Source organism: Ovis aries, chromosome 13, assembly GCF_016772045.2.
Source record: "Ovis aries strain OAR_USU_Benz2616 breed Rambouillet chromosome 13, ARS-UI_Ramb_v3.0, whole genome shotgun sequence".
NCBI lineage: Eukaryota > Metazoa > Chordata > Mammalia > Artiodactyla > Bovidae > Ovis > Ovis aries.
In genome coordinates this window covers 16,018,112-16,040,081 of record NC_056066.1, presented here as the reverse complement: position 1 = coordinate 16,040,081, position 21,970 = coordinate 16,018,112, and the positions used below count along the sequence as shown (strand labels likewise).

At 34.1% G+C, this 21,970-nt stretch overlaps 1 protein-coding gene across 2 annotated transcripts in view; it reads left to right on the top strand.

Moving 5' to 3' along the window:
- Positions 1-21,970, top strand: part of UPF2 (UPF2 regulator of nonsense mediated mRNA decay) — a 94,281-nt gene that overhangs the window by 9,368 nt on the left and 62,943 nt on the right. For both annotated transcript variants that reach the window (XM_015099542.4, XM_060397208.1), the window contains exons 4-8: positions 8,819-8,979; positions 12,130-12,327; positions 12,788-12,937; positions 14,187-14,290; positions 16,865-16,950. In XM_015099542.4, coding sequence (XP_014955028.1) covers positions 8,819-8,979; positions 12,130-12,327; positions 12,788-12,937; positions 14,187-14,290; positions 16,865-16,950 — 699 coding nt within the window. The remainder of the gene's footprint in view (positions 1-8,818; positions 8,980-12,129; positions 12,328-12,787; positions 12,938-14,186; positions 14,291-16,864; positions 16,951-21,970) is intronic.

Below are 21,970 nucleotides of genomic sequence, written 5' to 3'. Positions count from 1 at the left end.
AGAAAGGAGGTACAAGCGTTAGCCTTTGGCTGAATACTCTGCACCTATTTTAAAGTTCCTGTGTGGGGAGAACACTTACTCTTATAAGCCTGTAGTTGGGGAGGACTGGTTTACGTAGTTACCTCTAGAAGGTACTTAACTTAGCCACAAAAGATTGCAATAGTGAGTTGTTCGCTTAGGTAAGAGATAAGATTGGAGCAGAGGCTATATGGATAAATCTGTGGTGGCTGAAGCTCACTCAGAGGTGAGAATTTAAGATGGCAGTGGTGTTCCTTAATGTTTCATAAAACAATCCTCATTTTGTGCTTTTGAATAGCGAGGACTGTTTTAAACTTTGAAGAGCCAACTTCAGAATGTACTTCTATAGCCAGTAATGGGTTAAAAAAGAAAGTAGTGGTCCTCTATTAATAATTTTCACATATATTAGCTTTCTTAGTTACAATTTACATAGTCATTTTTACAGTCTTTTTCCTTTTCACATATGTTTTACCTAATATGTCGCAGGTGATTTTGAAAGTATGGTCTTTGATTTTTTTTTGGCTACTTTCTAAGGTTTTTTTTTTTTTAATTGAACTTCATATTTTGTGTTGGAGTATAGCCAATTAACAGTGTTTTGATAGTTTCAGGTGGACAGCAAAGAGACTCAGCCATACATATAAATGTATCCTTTCTACAGTTTGTGTTTTTGATTGGCCTCACAGAAGCTTTTAGGGCAGAGTCTATAATGATTTAATCTAGTCATACTTCCAATGCATAGATTATCTGACATAAATTATTTTGGAAACTTCTTGAGCTTAGTGCTCTGAGCCATTCCACTGTTGGACACACCTATTCCTAGCCTGTTTGCTGGGAATTTAAGCTGAAATTTAACTCCCCATAAAATGGTTCCCTTTGATTTACTTGTTTTTTCTGGTACAGACAGAATAAAGCTACTCAGAGTGGGGTTCCGTGAACTGTTTACCTGTTGCCTGTGAATTAAGTAGAGAAACTGAGACAATACATTAAGACATTTTGATAGCAGTTTTTCATTGCCATGATATTGTCATATTTTATAGCCGTGCAGTGATTGGAGAGAAAATTATTCCTTTACGACAGATAATTTGAGAAGCATTGGCATGGGACGTGTCTCTTCTTTTACACCATGATGTCTCAAAATATTTGCAGACTGCCAAGATGTTTCCCTTTGATCTTCTCCAGGCTGAGTATCTCTGGTTCCCTCAATTTGCTGCCTGATTTTCAGACACTTTGGATGTTTGTTTTTGATGCCTCTTATCTGCCTGTCGGAGAAGGCAATGGCAACCCACTCCAATACTCTTGCCTGGAAAATCCCATGGACGGAGAAACCTGGTAGGCTGCAGTCCATGGGGTCGCTAAGACTGGGGCATGACTGAGTGACTTCACTTTCATTTTTCACTTTCATGCACTGGAGAAGGAAATGGCAGCCCACTCCAGTGTTCTTGCCTGGAGAATCCCAGGGATGGGGGAGCCTGGTGGGCTGCCGTCTATGGGGTCGCACAGAGTCGGACACGACTGAAGCGACTTAGCAGCAGCAGCAGTATCTGCCTGTGGCCTACAGTTTTTATAGCTGCAGTCTTTTGACTTTTTGTTATACCTAAAGACAAATTTCTCAGATGACATGCTGCTGAGCCAGTTCTTCACTTTGAACTATAGACATAATTTTTTATTCCTGATACAGACTTAACTCTTAAACTTCAGGTACTTCTGGCATATTATGTTAGCCTAATGATAATTGATGGTGTGTGTGTGTGTGTATTTTTTTTTTTTCCCATGCCACATGGCTTCTGGCGTCTTAGTTCTCTGACCAGGAATTGAAACGATGGCCCATGGCATTGAAAGCACTTGAGTCCTAACCGCTGGCCTGCCAGGGAATTCTCAATGATGTATATATTATTAATTATACTTATCCACTGGTCACATTTAGATTAGATAAGCAGACCTGTTTTTGTTCCTGATTAAAGTCACAGAAGAAAATTTTGAACCAGGATACAGTGTTGAGACCACAGCTTCATGGCCTTTTCTTAGAAACTTCCTCATGTTAATACAGAGCTATTGACCTATGGTTGGTTATGAGAGGAGGCTATTTACTAAATGTAAATTGACCTTAGCCTGGGAGCAGTTATTTTATCAGAGGAACTGTCTAATTATATGTAATTATTTGGAGAATGTGAGAACCTTAATCACAGTGTAGAAAACAATTGGCATACAGCTGAGTAAGTCACTCATGCCTTAGGATAGCTTCAGTTTGAAGAGCCTTTGTAAGTGAGGATTTAAGTGCCTGAATGAGCAAAGATACGAATTGGATTAATGCAGAGTCCCTACTTGGCCTAATATTAGTCTCCTTACTTCTAAGAGGGTATGTTACAGTTAAAATGGCCAGTTTCCAGAAGTTTCTTTCTGCCAATCATTATCCAGTAGATGTTTTGAAGTTTTTCTCTTATCATAGGAATAAATCACAGATGGTCATTTTTCTCAGTAAGGTTTCTCTTAGGTGTGATAATGCTAAAAATCTATGTACCAAGCTAGTGAGTATTTAAGACTCATGTAGTTAAACTACTTTAAGCCTTTATTCATTGTCTTTAATGATGGTTTTTTAAAAAGTGAAATAGCCTGTTTTCAGTTTATGGATTGTAAATGCTCTTGGTCATTCTGGTTAATTTGGGAGATGGCATGGTGCTTAGGGGTTGTGAAGTGTTAGTCTGTACTCATTGAAGTCTATACTTAAAATTTTATTTAACCAATTAAAAAACAGAGTAATAAAATCTCTCGTGTTTTCTTAACACTGTAGTGGATGAATGAAGGCATGACTGAATGAGACTTGTTGAGTCTCAGCTGTTCTTTTCTACTGTTAGCTATGCTGATATGTATTAGTTACAAGCCCCTGAGGATTTACGGTTGTTAGCGAGCAATAAAATTGATCCTAGGGTTGGGTGAATTCTAGTAAATGTGAACTTACAAGCTTTTTGTACTTGTTAAGTACAAAATCTTATTTTTAAATGCATTTTAGTTAAGTAATTGATCTGAAGAGTTAATATTTGCACATTTAAAATATCATCTAATAGTATTTTCCAGTCTAGAATTAATAGTTTTACTTCTTGCCAAGTGTTATTTTTTATTATTTTCAGTGCTGTGACTTTATACTCAAAATGCTTTGTACTTTTGAGATTTTATTCTCACTGAGGTAATATAACCTAGTATTTTTTTGGCATTTAATAAAAATTGGTTGAATAAATGATTTAATTTTATTGGATATAACTTAATTATGTAACAGTCAATTTCTTGCAGTATAGTGAAATGAATTCAGATGTTAAGTCAGAATACTTCAATAATTCTGAAGTGTCTTAATTTCTTTTTTTTCTTCTTTATTGGTGGGAATGAGAGCACATTTCTCTTTTCCGTACCGGTGAATTATGACCTTCATGATTGCATACTCAGTTCAACAGCAGTAAATGATTTGATTTAAAGTTTGGGAAGGAAACAAATGTAGGCTTTTCCCTTGTTAATGTAACCAGAGAGGTGTCTTTTATTAATGGAAATTCATTAGGCATTACTTTAACAGTGTTGAAACCTGAAAATACATTAACCTGACATTCAGTGGTGTTGCTTTTACCTTTCATATTCTTTCCGGTTAAGTTGTACCTTGCCTTTACAGGAAGATTGTTTATTAAATGAAGTCTACGGGGTCGCAAAGAGTCGGACATGACTTAGCGACTGAACAGCAAGTATTAAGCACTATTAAAATGTTATATATCACTGTGCATTATATTTACAGAGGTTAGCAATTTTATAAATGTTTCAAAATGGTTACCTCCTAGATATTTTCTGATTGAGTCAGTGACGTTGATATAGTTGATTAATCACTGGGTACAGTTATGCTTAATAGTTGCTCTTTGCTCTTAATGTAAGATTGTACAACATTCATAACCAACTTCAAAATTATTCAACTTCAAAATATCCTTCTAGATATTTTCTAATTCTGAGTCAATGATTTTGATATTAGCTGATTAATAAATCTTCGGGGACAGTTATGCTTAACTGTTGCTCTACTCTCTTCATGTAAGATTGTTCAACATGCATAACCAAATTCTAAAGTGAAACCACAAGAAAATTCAAGTTCTCATGAGAATTTGACAGAGCAGTAAAGATGAAAAGTGAAACCTAGTGGTTTTCATCGGTCTGCTTCATGGTTATTTTGTCAAGATTCGGACATGTGTTCTGTGTTATTTTACATGAGTGGTTAAGGACAAAGCTAAAATAGATTTTCTGTATTCAAGATTTTTTTTTCTCTTTTACTTTGGCTGATAGAAGATTAAAAAAATCAAACTTTAAGTTCTTGCCTTCGCTACAGTGGACTCTGGCTTTTTTTTTTTCCCCCCCCATGAAAATACTGTTTTACTTTAATGCATCAGGTATATAATCTCAGTTGATCCTCACAGTACCCTTGAAAGAAATACCTGTATTTTGAAGGTGATAGATCAGATTTAGTTATTAAAGACCTTGCCCAGTGTGACTTTGATAGCAAATGACAGAATCAGTTTCTTTCCTCTCTCTTCATTCTTTTTCACATCTTCCATAGTATTCATCTTCATCTGTATTTTGTTTAAGGTATCTAATAAACCCATTAGCTACTCAGAACTTATAAAGTCAAATCCAAATAAAAGAAGGACCCAAAAGAGAATATAAAACCAGCACCTTGGTTTGGGAAGACTTGCCTTTGATATATGCATTTGAGAGACATCCTAATTCAATATATGGTACCAAGTGGATAATTTGAGAGGCAGTGTAATCCAGGAGTTAAGAGAGTGAATTTTGGAGCCAGACTGCTTGGGTTCAAGTTTTAGATTTGTCATTTACTCCCTCTGTGACTTTGGGCAAGTTCCCTCACATCTCTGCTTTGGGTTTCTCTTCTGTAAAATGGGATGCCTGTAGCACTGTATCTCGAGGTGCGTGCGCATGATGCCTTTGTGAGTGCATATGTGTAAAGGCATTTATAACAGTACCTGGCACGTTGTAAGTGTCAATAAATGTTAGTTCACTGTTCATAGTATATTGCCTGCTCAAGTCTTCAGAAAGTTTTTCAAATGAGAATTTCTCTTTGTGCCTTTTTATGATTCTCAAAATGTGTATGTTAAATTTCGTAAATTTTCATAGCTTATTTTTAAAAATTCATTTTTAAAAACTATAAAACAACAGAATACACAGTGTACAAAATAAAAGAAGTAGCATGAAGGCCAGGCAATAACAATAAAAATTTTTTAAATGGAAAAAAATGAATGACTCAATATAAGAATTTTTTGAGGCATATGTGGCTTTCCTTATGAGATATATTGCTTAATTCCAGAATGGACTATTTGAGATAGTCAGATTTATAATATTAAATTAATGTTAAATATAATATAAAAAACACTCCAGAAATCAAGGATTGATGTACCTTAGAGGTACTCCTAGATAGTGATAACTCATATTTTAGGTGCAAGACATCTACTTTCTTTTTTTTATAGTGAATAAGACTTGGAATTAATTTTGTTTTTATTGCTTGCTTTTCATATCTTTAAAATAGTACCAGTTCCTCCCTATCATGCAATGAAACCAGGAGAGGGAATGAACTTGTTTATAATATATTTAACAGTGGTACTTGGTTATCTCCAGTTATGACAAGGATTGGCAAACTATGGCTTTCAGGCCAGATTAGTAATTACACGATGTTCAAATTTCAGTGTGCATAAAGTTTTACTGGAACATAGTCACACTCATTTGTTTACATATTGGCTGTGCTGCTTTTGTGCTATGCTATCAGACTTGAGTAATTGCAGCAAAGACCATATGGTCTGCAAAGCTTAAAATTATTATTTGTCCCTTTGCAGAAAGTTTGCTGACCTCTGATTTATGACAGCCTCAAAAGAACGGTTTCAGTGCAACTTTCTATAATGGTGTGCTTCTGAAAAGATTGTAATTAAAATGATACATGATGAACCATATTTTCAGCTTGATTTTGCTTAGTGTTATATTTCATGGAATTGGAATTCACATAAGAAATTTTGGTGAGATGTGCACTGATGTACAGAAAATGTACTCTGGTCAGATGTGCTATGTATGTGTAGATCCCTCATACAGGCCTTCTAAAATTTAATCAAACTGAAAAACTTTTCCTGTGGACTTCATGAACTTACAAGAACTGACTTATATAGTACATTCATTAGAAATTGTTTCATTTAAATTTCATTAGAACTTCTAAATGATGAGGAATTTTGAATTTTCAGGCACCTGCGATGGCTTCTTTGTCTGCTTGAAGTCTGTAGTCTTACTACATGCTGTGAAATTAGATATAAAGAAAATATATTTTAAATAAATGGTCAAGGAAAATACATATGACTATGTATGTTTTGTATATAATGGATCTCTTCTAATGCCTTTTCATTGTTGTCCTATACAGCTTTCTGACTGTACAGTATAAGGTTCTATTAGAAAATCAACCAAAGTCTAAGCTGCCTGCCCTTTAGGGCTGTTCTTATTAGATAGTAACCGAAACATGTATGAATTAAGTAGTTAAGTAAATTAGTACTATTAAAAGTTTAATCATGGAATTGAGGTTTTGAGGAGAGCGAGGAGTATCTCCGAAGCTTCAGAGTTTTAACTGGTTGCAGGAGGACTAGAAGAGAATCCCTTTGCCAATGCAGGAGATGCAAGAAGTGTGGGTTCCATCCCTGGCTCGGCAAGATCCCCTGGAGAAGGAAATGGCAACCCACTTCAGTATTCTTGCCTGGAAAATTCTGTGGACAGAGGAGCCGGGCAGGCTACAGTCCATGGAGTTGCAGAGAGACGTGATTGTGTGCACGCGCGTGCACGAGGACTGGATAGGAACTGAATGCACACATTGGGACCCCTCATAGAATTCAGTCATTTAATTGACTGAATGCAAAGTCCAGGCAAAAGTTTCAAAGTGAGGTTGATACGGGAATAGGCACCATCTTGGTACAGCTTGTATGTCATAAATCTTTAGTGAATATTGTATAACCTAAACTGGATGTGTTTTCTTCATATGATCAGAATCCCAAATTATTAGAGAAGTAAAGTTCCACATTATGGTATTTTGAGATATTTTTCAATTTTGTTTTAAGCACTGAAACAATTTTGAATCTTAGTTGTCATTAGAGGTTTTGAAATTCCTTGGAACTTATATCTCTTTTAACATAATTTGCTTCTGAATAAACTTTTAAAGTTTTTATTAATATTTCTCCTAATAGTTGTAGAACATTTTAGAGTAGCCTGCATTTGAGTATTATTTATTCAAATCATTTAATTTTAATGGCTTTTTTAACTTGAAAAATAATGTGACTTCTAATTAAAAGTTCTACCAAGCTCATCATGGCTTGAATAGTTTTAAATGCTTGGGTTATTGCTTTAATCTAAAAAAATTCGTAAAGCTTAATGAAAGGAAAGTTAGTCTGAAATAAATATTTGAAGATAAAAATTGTTCTTTAATGACAGTGTTATTAGAGGAATACTGTTTAGCCTGGATTATTATGGTTAAACTGTCTTGGCATTTTACTAATCTGTTTGTCAAATGATATTGTCTAGTGTGTATTTAAATAATAAGGAAATGAGTGAAAAAAATCTCAGTTTAGATCTCCTAGGCCAGGTGTTGGGGAAAAAAGGATTGAATGTAATGAATTGTAATTGTTTTTTGTATTTGATCTATCTTGTATTTGTAAATGGGACCTGATATTCCTAAAAATAGAAAATGTTAATATTTTAAATGTTGTAGCATTGAAACAAAAGTTCCTGTTGATAAGAATGAGGGAAGTTGGGAAAGTTTAGAAATGTTCCAAATAAATAAGTAAGTGTAGGCAAGGATTTTTTCTTCATGAAAACTTCATTTTCTATAACTTTTCAGAAAATGACAGCACACAAAAAAATACATCTAACTCATTTTCTTCTCTGTTCAGAAGAAAACTCAAGGAATAAAAATTCTTTTATATATTACTTTTGAAAATGACTTAATTTATAATTTATAATTGACTTTTTGAAATTGTATTTGCAATAAGGTTTATAAATTTCATGTCTTACACTACTGTGTATTTAGTTGTAGAAAAATTGAGTCCAGCTATAGACATTTCAACCATCTAAGCTAATGTAGTAAACTTTTACTCGACTGTACAATTGAAAATTTTTCATTAGTTTTACATTTTTGTTAATAACTGTGGGTGGTTTATTAGTGAACTGTTGCAGAGTGGTAGAATACTATGTCCTCTGCTCCTCAGAGTAGCCTGACCTTGATTAAGTGGGTTGCTCCAGTGATATTTGTTAAATGACTAAATAAAGAGTGCTTGAATAGTAAGATTGAGAATTCACTGTAGGGAAGATGCAGGCTTTTTCAAGATAATCTTGAATCAAATCATTGTGAAAGTTTAAAGGTACTTGAGTCTCTAACCTGTTTTTGGAAACCAACTTGTATGTCTGGGGTATATGACTATCATGATACTAAAAATTGATTAGTGGCATACTGTTAAATTTTCTATTTCTGCAGGCATACTGTTAATCACACTTCATATTTTTTGAAGAACCAATGTTAAATTTTAATTGCTTAAAAAATTAATTTGTTAAGGTGAATTTGATGATGTAAGTTTTGATTTTTAGATACATCTTGAAAGTGTTAAGTAATAAACATAGGTTATTAAAGAAGGTTGTGCTAATAAGCTTGTTTGATAAAATCAGATTTTATGGAACATTCCCAGTATAATAGTAGATGATCACATCTGTTTTGATAAGATTGTCAGATTATTTCATCATTTGTTTATAGGCGTATTCTACATTCTAAAGGGGAGTTAAGTGAAGATAGACATAAACAGTATGAAGAATTTGCTATGTCTTATCAAAAGCTACTGGCAAATTCTCAATCCTTAGCAGACCTTTTGGATGAAAATATGCCAGATCTTCCTCAAGATAAACCAACACCAGAAGGTAAGATATCCTTAAAAATAAACAATGTGATTTTTTTTTTTTTTTAGTAAGCATTAATCACTTCTATCTCTCTAGTCTTCTCAGATATATATTATTAAAATTAGATGTTTTGAAATGCCTTTAAAAATTTTTTTATGAAGTAGTATTAAGAACTAATAAAAACCTAAAGCTACTTAAAATGCTTCTCTGAATGGAAAAGTCTTTGTGGTTAGAACAGTGAAGCCTAACATAATGATATGATGGGTTTCTTTAGGTTCTTTTGTAATAGGTATTCTTAGATTGTATCTAACAGGGCTTGTCTTAAACTATATTTGGGACTATATAAAGATTTACTGTATTTCTCAGGTAGGTAATGAGGTGGGTTGGACCTTTGGGATAGTAATAATATTTCTATGTTTTTTTTTAAAATTTAGTTGTTTTGAATTGTGTATTATCATAAATTGTTACTTAGAACTAAAACCTACCTTGCAGTTTTATAAGATAAACTTATCATTTTGTAAAATGAGTTCTCATATTATTGCAAAGGTGTTTTAAACTTCCTTTTAGGTAGGGCTCCTAATACATTACTGTAATATACCAACTATTTGAGAAGTAAGTTGATAAATGTTAACACATTAATTTTAAAACTATCTGAAAATCCTATTTACTTAAAATCTTAAGAGTGAAGTATTTGTAAAGTATCTGTTTGTAATACAGGAAAGTATTTTGTATTTTACATCCTCAATAAGAAAATATCCATTGTATACTGTGAAAACATTTATAGTCCTTCTTTGGTATCTTCAGGGAGCTGGTTCCAGAACCTCTGAAGATGCTCGAGTCCCTCATTTAAAATGGCTTAGTGTTTGCATATAGTGAAGTGAAGTCGCTCAGTCGTGTCCGACTCTTTGCAACCCCATAGACTGCAGCCTGCCAGGCTCCTCTGTCCATGGGATTTTCCAGGCAATAGTACTGGAGTGGATTGCCATTTCCTTCTCCAGGGGATCTTCCCAACCCAGGTCTCCTGCATTGTAGACAGACGCTTTACCGTCTGAGCCACCTGCACACATCTTCCCATATACTTTAAGTCATCTGTAGATTACTTATAATACCTATTACAGTATAAATGTAAATGCTGTGCAACAAAATTAACAAAATTCTGCCATCATTTTAAAAAGATATTTTTACTTGGTACAGAATTTAAGGGTGAGATTTTTTTTTTTCTTTCAGTATTTAAAGATGTTGTTCCACTGTCTTCTGTCTTTCATTGTTTCCAGAGAGAAAGCTGCTATCATTTGTGTCTTTGTTCTTTTAAAATGTGTATTTTTTTTTCTGGTTGTTTTAAAATATTATCATCATTGACTTTAAAGAACTTAATTATGATAATGACTTGGTGTGGTTTGCTTCATGTTTCTTGTGCTTGGGGTTTGTTGGGCTTCTTGAATCTTATAATTATCAAATTTAGCAAATTTTGACCTTATTTCTTCAAATATGTATTCTATTCCTCTCCCCCCTTCTATAGGAATTCAAATACCACTACGTTTGAAGTTGTCTTATCTGCTTTAGTATTTTTTTTCCGCCCTGTTTGGTATTGGTTAGTTTCTGTTGCTTAGTTTCTATTGCTGTGTCTTCCAATTCACTCTTTTTTCCTTTTCTGGTGTCTGATAGTCTCATGTAGAGATCTAGAAGCTAGTTATGTTTTCCATGGTCTCCAACATGCTTAGTGTATCTTCTAGCTTATTGAGAATATGAAATACAGTTGTAATAACTGTTTTAATGTCCTTGCCTTAATTATATCATTTATATCACTTCTGCATTTATTTGATTGATTGATTGATTGATCTCTATACCTTTGGTAATTTTTCTACTTTGGTGATATCAATCTTTTAAACATGATCTAATGGGTCAAAGTGATAAATGCTTGTTTCATTTAGCATTATTCTGATTAGTACTGAGGTTAGGATCTTTTGATATACTCTTTGACTTATCTGTTCAGAGGCTTTATCCATTTTTTTCTATTGCGATTTTGGACTTTATTTGCAGAAGCTCTTTATATTATGGATATTAATTCCTTTGTATAAATATTGCCAGTATTGGCTTCTAGTTTGTCCTTTGCTCTCTCTTTTTTTTTTTTTTTTTTTTGCCACACAGCGTAGCTTATGAATCTTAGTTCCCCAACCAGGGGTTGAACCTGAGCCCTTGGCAGTGAAAGCTTGGAGTCCTAACCACTGAATCACCAGGAAATTCCCTGCTTTTATTTACATTTTTGTTAAAAAGAAATTAAATTTATTAGTCTTTTCTCTTACATTGGTTTAGTGTCCTGAGTTTAAATATGTTTTTTGTAAGGCATATAAGTAATGAGTTAGAGAGCCAGTACTTAATTGTTTTTGTCCTGTTCTTCCTAAATGACTTTTAATGAATAATCTAATTTTCTCAGGGCTGTTTTTAATCTGCATTATCATTCTCTTATAATTCTAGTTTGGAGAGAAGTACAGTGAGAACAGATAAAATCATGAATGGTCTTGTGATCATGAAGTAGGAAATTGCTTTTAATGTTCTGAATTTTAAACATCTATAGTTGTATGTAAATGTAGCTTGTGTGTGTATACAAACACATGGTTTTCCACTCTCTACTGAAATGTATATATATGTCTTCATCATTGTTTCCCTTCCTTTCTAGTTATTTATCAGTTGACCATTTATGGCAGTCTGTCTTATACCAAGTTTAATACCAAAAGGAGGGATGCTTCTTAAGGGTTTATGGTAAGATAAACCATAAACTTGTGAACATAATTGAGATAAAATCATACAGAGTGTTGGGAGTATTAAAAAAATGCTTCATGGGGGAGGTGGGACTTCAAGCTAGATGTTTAGGAATTGCCAGGCTTATGTACTTCTTACATTGGTTTTAAGCTTTGTGAAGATGGGCCTAATATATCAAATAGCTACTTAATCTCATATCAGTTGCTTAAAACTTTGAGAGAAAAGCATGTTTATCCTGCACTTTCCTTTGATCTGTCCTGGTTTAGAGCTTTACTTAAAACAGAATTTGTGATTTTCTGGTAAAGATGGTTACATGCATAATCAAGAGGACTTGTTGACTGAAGAGGTATCTGTTGATTGAAACATTCAAGATTCATTGGTTTTAATTCCCCGTGATTTATTTTACTGTAGAGCATGGGCCTGGAATTGATATATTTACACCTGGTAAACCTGGAGAATATGACTTAGAAGGTGGTATATGGGAAGATGAAGATGCTCGGAATTTTTACGAGAACCTCATTGATTTGAAAGCTTTTGTTCCAGCCATCTTGTTTAAAGATAATGAAAAAAGTTGTCAGAATAAAGAGTCCAGCAAGGATGATTCCAAAGGTAAATGCTGGAGGACAAATTTTTATATTAAAGTGCTATAAATTTTAGTTTCAAATAATATTTGTAAAAAAATTTTTTTTACTTACTAGTTTTGTTATATGCGCATTAAGTCACTAGATTAAATGAGTGACAGAATAATATGGACATCTTAATTGAGTCCAGTATCTAATCAGATTTATTTTCTCCTCATCGTTACCACAAATCCTGATGGCCTGTATGTCTCCATTCATCAGTCCACCCATCCATTCATTTCTTCGCTGAACAGATGTCATGCACAAAGAAATTATGGTTTTTGTCCTTCATGAGCACAGTGTATTTTTAAGAATCTAAATATCAAATTTGCCAGATATAAATGTAGATTCTAAGGAAAATGTTGCAGATTTTGTGAATCTTTATTTTTTGCAGCAGGATTTCAATATGACTTTTAATTCAGTGATACTGATTCTTTGATTTCAAACAGAGACAAAGGAACCTAAGGATAATAAGGAAGTATCAAGTCCTGATGATTTGGAACTTGAGTTGGAGAACCTGGAAATTAATGATGATACATTGGAGCTAGAGGGTGGAGATGAAGCTGAAGATCTTACAAAGAAACTTCTTGATGAGCAAGGTAAACATTTTTGCCAAAATTTTTAATTTTTGATTAGTTTTTTTTTAATGTAATGGTTTACTTATTTTTTGGCTATGCCATGTGACTTGTGGCATGTTAGTTCCCCAACCAGGGATTGAACTCAGGCCCTCGGCAGTGAGAATGCGGAGTCCTAACCAATGGATTGCCAGGGAATTCCTAACTTTTGATTAGTGTTTATACACAAAGCTCTTGCCTGTGAATATGGGTCTTTACTCTTTAATTCCTTGTTTTCCTGTTGTTTCTAGGCCCTCACTTTTTTGGAATTTGATTTGGAACATAAACACTACATGTCCCATATTATGTGACTACAAACTTTAGTGATAATCTAAATCTTAATAGATATTTCTTGCACTTCGGTGCTTTTAGTATTGTCCTTAATGCATTTTATTTCTGATATAATCTTTACAATCTTAACATAAATGCATTTGAAAGTTGAGAGATAAAAAGACAATTGGTATATCAGTTCAGTTGGTGTATCATTTCATCTGTCATTTTTATCTGTCTTTACTATTGAGTAATGTTTTGTATTTAGTAATAAAAATATCACACGGTTCATTATTTCCAGAATACTTCTATCAAGTTTCTTTATTAGTTAGGATTCTTTATTAGAAGAATGCCTTTGTCAGGTTTGCCTTTCTCTCTGTGGGTTTCATTGTTTTCTGCTGCAGATTCTCTAGTTCTCCATGTCATGAAGGGAGGGAGGCATGGCTGGAGGCTGCCCTTGGCTCAAACCAGCTCGTGACATCTGAGGAAAAGAGGGATTCTCTCCCACTGTCTGTGTATAAGCATCTTGGAGGAGTTGGCTAGTCCTGTGTCATGCTTGCCTGTGGCGAGAGGAGTAATGGTATCTGTGCTTGGGCAGCACCCTTTCCCATCAGAATCCCATGGATTGCCTTTGAGGGGAAGCAGTGATAATACTGTTAAGTTGAAGACATGGGAAAAGGGATGTTCAACAGATAGAAATAGTAGATCTTCTCTAAAACTACATGCAACTTACGACTTCTCATGTAAAAATTTTCCCTTTTATAGTTGATAAAGATTAGTGATTTAGGCTTATGATTCTAAAGATATCCTTTCTTTCAAGAGTAATATCTGAAAAAGTGCTTCATTTTTCATAAGAAAAGTGCTTTAGATTATCTGTGCCTCAGATAACATCTTATTGAAGGTTTTTATTCTTACATTGTCTATGTATATTTCTAAACCTACTTAAAATCCAATTTCATATTAGAACAAGAGGATGAAGAAGCCAGCACTGGATCTCATCTCAAGCTCATAGTAGATGCTTTCCTCCAGCAGTTACCCAACTGTGTCAACCGTGATCTGATAGACAAGGTATGAGTGCCTCTGTGTGACTTTACTCAAAGCACATAGACCTTGTAGGATAGCTGAAATTAGGTGTGTCTGTGGTTTTTGCAGTTTTGGCTGTAGAATGAGCCATTTCTTCAAATGGAATTAATATAGGAATTCAAAATGAACACAGTTGGAGCCAATTTGTAGATGCTGTGTTTGGGGGTGGAATCTAGAGTCCTGTAGGCTTGACACCTCTCCCCTTCATATATTGCCACGGTGTGGAAAATACTGTTTTAGACCAGATATTCTTAAAGTACTCTCTTTAGATTCCCAGTGTCTTTTTATAGATACTTTCAGGGCGTCTGTAAGGTCAAAACTCTTTTCATACTAATACTAGGAGTTTTTCCCCCATTTTTTCACTGTTTTTGACATTTGCAAAAGTGATGATGGGTAAACCTGGCATTTTAACGTGAAGTCAAGCTACATTGGTAGCAGACTCTAATAATAGCGTTGTAGTCTTCATTGCTGTGCATTTGCGATTAAAAAACAGTGTCATTTTAACTTCTAGATCTCTTTGATGAATCTGTAAAAATTAGTGATTTTGTTTCATTTCAACCTCTGAGTACACTTCCTTTTAACTTGATAAAATGAGAAGGATGTGTAAAGCCTGTCTGCTGACTCAAGGTTGCCTTGAGAAAAGCCATTTGTATGATTAAGTTGCAAGCTAAACTGCTACTTTTTATAGAGTACCATTTTTACTTGAAAGAATTGAGGGATGAAACATGGTTATTCAGACTTGGGTATTTAACAGACATTTTTCTAACATGAACAAAATGAGCCTCTCAGTTCAGGGGAAACAACTAAAAGTATTTACTGACAGTAGATAGTGGTTATCAGTTTCCTAATTTTTGTTGAAACGTAGTCCATTATTAGCCATTAAATGTTTTTCTTTATTTTTTCTTTTTAAAAAAATGTTGACTTGAAAGGGGTGTGTGTGTGTCTGTGTGTCTGTGTGTGTCTGTGTGTGACATTTTATAGTGTAAACTAGTTTTTTTCTGAGTGGGTGACCTTTGGGATTTTTATTATCCTAGTCCACAATTTTTCAGTATTTCATGTGGGTGAATTACTTGAAGGAATTTTAGTGTGCTTTCAGCTTTTCTGTTTGTTATTCTAATTAGCTGTAAGAAGCTTTAATGTTATATAAATTTTAATAAAATTTATTATACTCCCTTCACAAGCAGAAGAAAAAGTTTAAATTGGTTTTACTCTTGACTAATTCAATCTTGGTGAATACTTTCAATGTGCATTTACTGGGTTTGAATCTAATCAACATTAATTGTGTTTTATTACATCAAAAGTTTTTAGCAAATGGAAGGTTTTTCAGTGAGTGTCGCTGAAGGGTTGACATCCTTTATAGGGAAATCAGAGAATCTTTGTAGAAAGAAAGAAAAGTGAAATTGCTCAGTCGTGTCCAACTCTTTGTGACCCTGTGGACTGTTGCCCAGCAGGCTCCTCTGTCCATGGGGATTCTCCAGGCAAGAATACAGGAGTGGGTTGCCATTTCCTTCTCCAGAGGATCTTCCCAACCCAGGGATCGAACCTGGGTCTCACACATTGCAGGCAGACTCATTACCCTCTGAGCCACCAGAGAATCTTTGTATTTGATCCTCAAATCTACCTAAAGTTTGAGAAATTAATGATAAAATAATTATGTGAAGTTATAGAAGGAAAATACTGGTGATACCCAATAGGGTTATTTGATAGTAGTTATTTTCTTTTTAAAATATATCTTAAATGTTGTTTTCATAAACTATGTATATTGAAAATCTTTAATATTTAAATAATATATATACCTGTATTTTAAAAATACCAATTACTCATAATTTTGTTTTCTAGTGGTTTCCCAGAGCATAGACTTCTCCCAGCTTTTCTTCTACACTTACATTAGATTTTAGATACATTGATAAAATATTGAACACGTTTTTTTATTAAAATATAAAAGAGTGGATTGCTATACTAAATAACAATTATAGTCCTATGATGTGGTTTCTTTAGTTTGTTGCTATATCTGATTGTCAATAGTAAACCATCTTAGTTGGTTTTAGCACTTTAACCATTTTAGCACTTAACTCTTAAATTTTTCTGGTTATAATCTGTATCTCTCTCTCGTACATGGTTTGTCTTTATTCTTTTTTAATCCTTATTAGCATTAATAATTTTCTTGGTTCCTGGCTTCTTGCTACTTTGTAACTTCTATCAGAAAACTTTCCTGATATTAACATTGATCTGTGAGATCAAAAGCATGGGTTGCATATTTCATGCAGTTATTTACCAAACATGTTACCATAGGTCTTCAATCTACCCCCTGGAACTTCTGTTCTTAGCACTAGGTTGCAGTTAATAAGTTTGTGAAATATGTTTTGAGATATATAAGGAAAGAGGAGCTTAAGCTTGATGATTGTTAAAGTTTGGAATTTCCTTGTAATACTAGTGTCTTAAAACCATTGTGAACTGTTTAGGAACTATTAGGAATCCATTTTAGCATGCTGTTTTAGTAGCTAAATTGAGGTTTTTTGTTTTTGTTTTTAAGAAAAATGTTTGCTTTTTCTCCTTTAGGCAGCAATGGACTTTTGCATGAACATGAACACGAAAGCAAATAGGAAGAAGTTGGTACGGGCGCTCTTTATAGTTCCCAGACAAAGGTAGGTTTGAAAAAAAAAAAAAAGAGTAATTTCTTAGTGTTTCTACACTGCAGTGATTGTAAGAGCTAAGTTCTTGTATAATTATCTCTTTAAAAATATCCCTTATCAACATAAGTTATTATCATTGTTGTTAGCATATTTTCTAAAATTTACTTCTCCCTGATTTTTGTTCATAAGCTCTAGTGGAAATATTCCTTCTGATGCTTTCCTGTTATTTTAAGAATAATAGGAACTTAATAATAACGTAATCATTGCTAGAAGCAATTTATTTACACCTTTTCCTCTGAGGAGAAAAAATAAATAGTATATTTTTTTTGGAGAATTTTTATTTTGTGGAAAGATCAGACTAAATTGATTTTACCTAGTTCTTAAATGTTGTGTTTAAATGAAAATTTTCAAGGTTTTTTTGGTCATTATGCTGTTTTGGACTAGAAGGTCACATTGGTGATTATGTTGCTAGTAATTCAAGAAGTGTATTCCATTTCATAATGCTGATAGGGAATTCTAATGCTCTCTTAAACTAAGTTAAAGTCCCTACTTCACCGACATATTTTAGGAGATGACCATAGCAGGTCATAGGCTGTTGACTTTAGGAACTTGGAGATCTGTTTCTGTTTATTCAGCAGGGAATAATTAAAGGATTTTGTTAACTATTACAATGATTACATACTTCATAGCTAATATAGATACTTCCCCCAGAAAGATTCTGTGGGATTTCACTAAAGACTTCTTAAGCAAAATTTAATTTGGTTCATTTGTTGGTCTCTCATTGGTACCATTTCTCAGTGAAAACAAATCACTACTTTTTTCATTTATATTTGTTTTTATCCCTGTCAGCAGCCTTAATATGAGCATTTGGTTTTTCATTTTAGTGGGGCAAGGGAGATAGGATGTGCTAATGTAGTGAGTAGTAATTCAGAATTATCCAATTGAGAATATCTTAGATTAATTACTTTTATTATGTAAAATTATATGCTACATTTCCTCAAATCTGACGTGCCATCAGTTACAAGGTGCACCATTATTTCATGAACAACTGAAAAAATAATATTGCCAGTTACTTAAAAGGTTTTTGACTGTCAAGACACATTCTGGTTTCAAACTCAGAATTTCAAATAGTTTTTGCCTTAATATTTTGGACCATTTTTTAAAAGTAATTCTTTTTTACTTTTGCAATGGAATGTTTACTTGCATAGTTTTCTTTTCATCTGTTCACATGAATGAATAAACATACAGTAACAATTATCAGAACTTCTAGCATAGAATGAAGCAAATTTAGCCAAAATAAAAGGCTTTTTTAACAAAAGAATTATGCAGTGATACTAAGTAGTTCATTTATAAGAGAGCATATTGTCTCCCCTTGTCCCCATTCCATCCCACTCCCCTGTCCATGGAAAAGACTGAAAATCTATCTATCTATCTATCTATCTATATATATACTCTTACTTGGTCTTATGCCAGTTACATTCTTTGTTACTGGATTTATCTGCTTAGCTCAGCAGTTAGCTGCAAACTAGAAGTGTTGGAGTCTGCTGGAAACAGACTTGAAAGTAGTAGGAAGTGACAGATTATGGTCTGAGAGGAGAGAAAAAAAATAAAGATATAAGTACTTGGAATACATGGCTTTTTGGAGCCATGAGGAAGAGACCACTTGGTCTTATATACCTGAAATATAAAAATATAATAATTTAGGTTTTTTATAGTCAGCTTGAGTGATCAGGAAAGGTTAAAATTATGTTCTAAAATTTATTCATTCACTAAAGATCTACTCTATCCTGTGATTAGTGCTGGAGGTACAGTAGTGAACAAGACAGATTCATATTTTGTATTCGTGCAGCTTACAGTTAGGAGAGGAAGAAAGAGAATTTTAAGTGCAGTTGACAAAAAGAATCCCAGCGTGCTTTGGAGTATATAACAGAGGAACTGATTGATTTAGTCTCAGGAGTCAGAGAAGGCTGCCTGGAACAAGGGTCATTTAATTCAATTCCTGAGAAAGGAATGAGCGAGGTGAGGAATGGGTGTGGAGAGGAAATGTCCAGAGCATTTCTGATAGAGGCAACATTATGTGCAGAACCAGAGACAGGAGAGGTCACACAGGAGACTACTGCAAAAACCTCTTTCTTGGTTTCCCTGGACATTGTTGTCTAGACTAAGTTGCAGGAGGGAGGCATTTTTACTTCTTTTTTTTCAGCACTTAGCACAATGCCTCACAGACAGAAAGAGATAAACTTGTGTAACATGGTATTTAATGCCTTTACTTATCTAGCCCCTTTTCAACTTCTTCAGTCGTCATTCTAGCTATGCTTCATCTTGCAAAATCCTGATCTGTAATGATTTCTTGAATACCCTTTGCTCTCTACTTCCAAGCCTCTGCTTTCTGCTGTCTGGGATATCCTGTTTTTATTTACTGAAAACCTCTGACTTAATCTTGAACTCTTAGGATAAGAGTTATCTTCTCTGAACAACCATCCTTATTTTCCTTATGTATATATAGGTGCTCTTTTGTAGACTTTCAACATAAAGTCTTCACACATATGAAGAATTTGGCACATCACATTAGGCATATTAGTTACAGCCCAATGTTGGTTTGCTGCCTGTATTCCTATGAAACTAAAAATATGGGGCCTTTAAAAGAGGACCAGATCTTTTCATTTTGAACACCCCCAACATCAAGTATATTGTTTGGTACACATAAGTGCGTGAAAATATTTGATGAATTAATATTGGTCATATGCAATTAAAATTTTTATTAAAAAATAAGTGAATGCATTCATAGGACTGAAAACACTGAAGTGAAAAACCTTGTGCTAGAAAGTGTCCTTATCCTTGTCTCCGCATCTACTCTCCTCCCAGTAGGAAGCCACTGTCTTGATTATTGTGTGTCCTTCCAGAATTTCTTTTGCATATGCAGAAACATGCCAACGTTCTATATTTCCTTTTTTTTACACAGGAGCAACTTACTGTACTTATTCTTCCAACCTTTACTATTTTCACTTAACAGTATAGCTTGGAAATCTTTTCGTATCAATAATAAAGACTTCTATTGTTATTTTCTTTTAAATTTAGCAGGAGTTTCCTTTTATGAATGTACTGTATTTAATCATTTTGGACATTCCAGTCTTTGCCATTACAGACAATCCCGTTTTTGTACTTTTCCTTTCTTCATCCTCTTCGTTATATTTGCTAGTGGTTTATTCATTTTAGGTTTTTTCACACACATGCACACAAAAACTCAGTTTCTAGATTACCTATGTAGTCTACTGTTTTATTTTTTTCCTACTGATTATTTTTGGATTTTATCTTTATTTTCTTCTTTTTTGTTTTCTTTCATTCCTTTTGTTCCCTTTTTGGCATTTAATATATTGCTGTCCTCTTACCCTGGTTTTAGCTGTATCTGTTAGTTCTGACATGTGATTTCTATTTTTGTGTTTTCTAGAAATTCTTCATTTTCTGACTTGGTTAGTAATTCGTATTTCTATCGTACTGTGATTAGAGAATACTGTGTGATTTTTACTTTTTGAAATTTTTTGAAATTTTCTTTGTGGCCTCTTAAACAGTCAGTTTTCATGAACATTCTCAAACATATTTGGGAAAGGGGGGTGCGTCCCTCTGTGTGTGGCATTTCCCTCCCCATCCTGTAAGGGACCTGAATCCTAGTGAGTATCTTTATTTTTCTCTATGGCCAGGAGTCCCTCTTTGTCCATTTAGTCCATCTAGTCTGAGTTGACCAAAAAAACCAGAAAATTACTTAGTAGTTACTTGAGTGCCTATGACTTGAGTGCCTATGAGGACCCAAAGGTTTTATATGTGTGTATATGTGATAGAGAATTTAGCTGCCTTACCTTGTCTGTATAGTTTGGTTAAGGAAGCACTAAACTAAATAAATCTTAAGAAGGTCTTTACAGGTTTGTTTGTTTGTTTGTTTTTTAGTTTAAAAAATAACAGCAACCAGCTTTATTGGGATATAATTCTCATAACAGTTTACCAGTACAGTTCACCACTATAAAGTATATACAGTTTAGTCTATTAAATATATCTAACTATCACAATAATAAAATTTTAAGACATTTTTGTCCCCCTAAAAGAAACCTTATATCCTTTAGCAAGCAGTTCCATTTCCCACCTCCCCATTCTCTCCCCTGTCCTTAGAAACCACTAATCTCCTTTCAGTTTCTATGGATTTACCTATTCTAGGTATTTCTTGTAAGTGAAATCATAAAATATGTGGCCTTTTGCACCTCACTTCTTTGGCTTAGAATGATGTTTTCATGGCTCGTCCATGTCATGGCACGTATTAAAAAGGAAGACTGAATAGTATTTCATTATAGAGCTCTGCCACGTTTTGTTTACCCATTTGTCAGTTGATGGACGTTTAAGCAGTTTTCACTTTGTAGCTATTATGAGTGTATTGTTGTGACTCTATACAAGTTTTTGTGTGAACATACGTTTTCAGTTGGAGAAGGCAGTGGCACCCCACTCCAGTACTCTTGCCTGGAAAACCCCATGGACGGAGGAGCCTGGTCGGCTGCAGTCCATGGGGTTATGAAGAGTCGGACAGGACTGAGCGACTTCACTTTCACTTTCATGCCTTGGAGAAGCAAATGGCAACCCACTCCAGTGTTGTTGTCTGGAGAATCCTAGGGACGCCGGAGCCTGGTGGGCTGCCGTCTATGGGGTTGCACAGAGTTGGACACGACTGAAGCGACTTAGCAGCAGCAGCACGGTTTTCAGTTCTCTTGGGTAATATATATATGAATGGACTTGTTGTGTTACAGGGTAAATGTATGTTTCATATTTTTAGTAACTGCTGAACTGTTTGTCACAATGGCTGCACCATTTTACATTCCCAGTAGCAATGTATGAATGTTCCAGTTTCTCCATATCCTCACTAATACTTGTTACTGTCCCTGTTTTGCTTTTAGCTGTCTTAGTGTGAAGTGGAATTTATTTCATTGTGGTTTTGTTTGCATTTCCCTAATGGCTAATGATTATGAGCATTTTTTCATGTGCTTATCAGCCA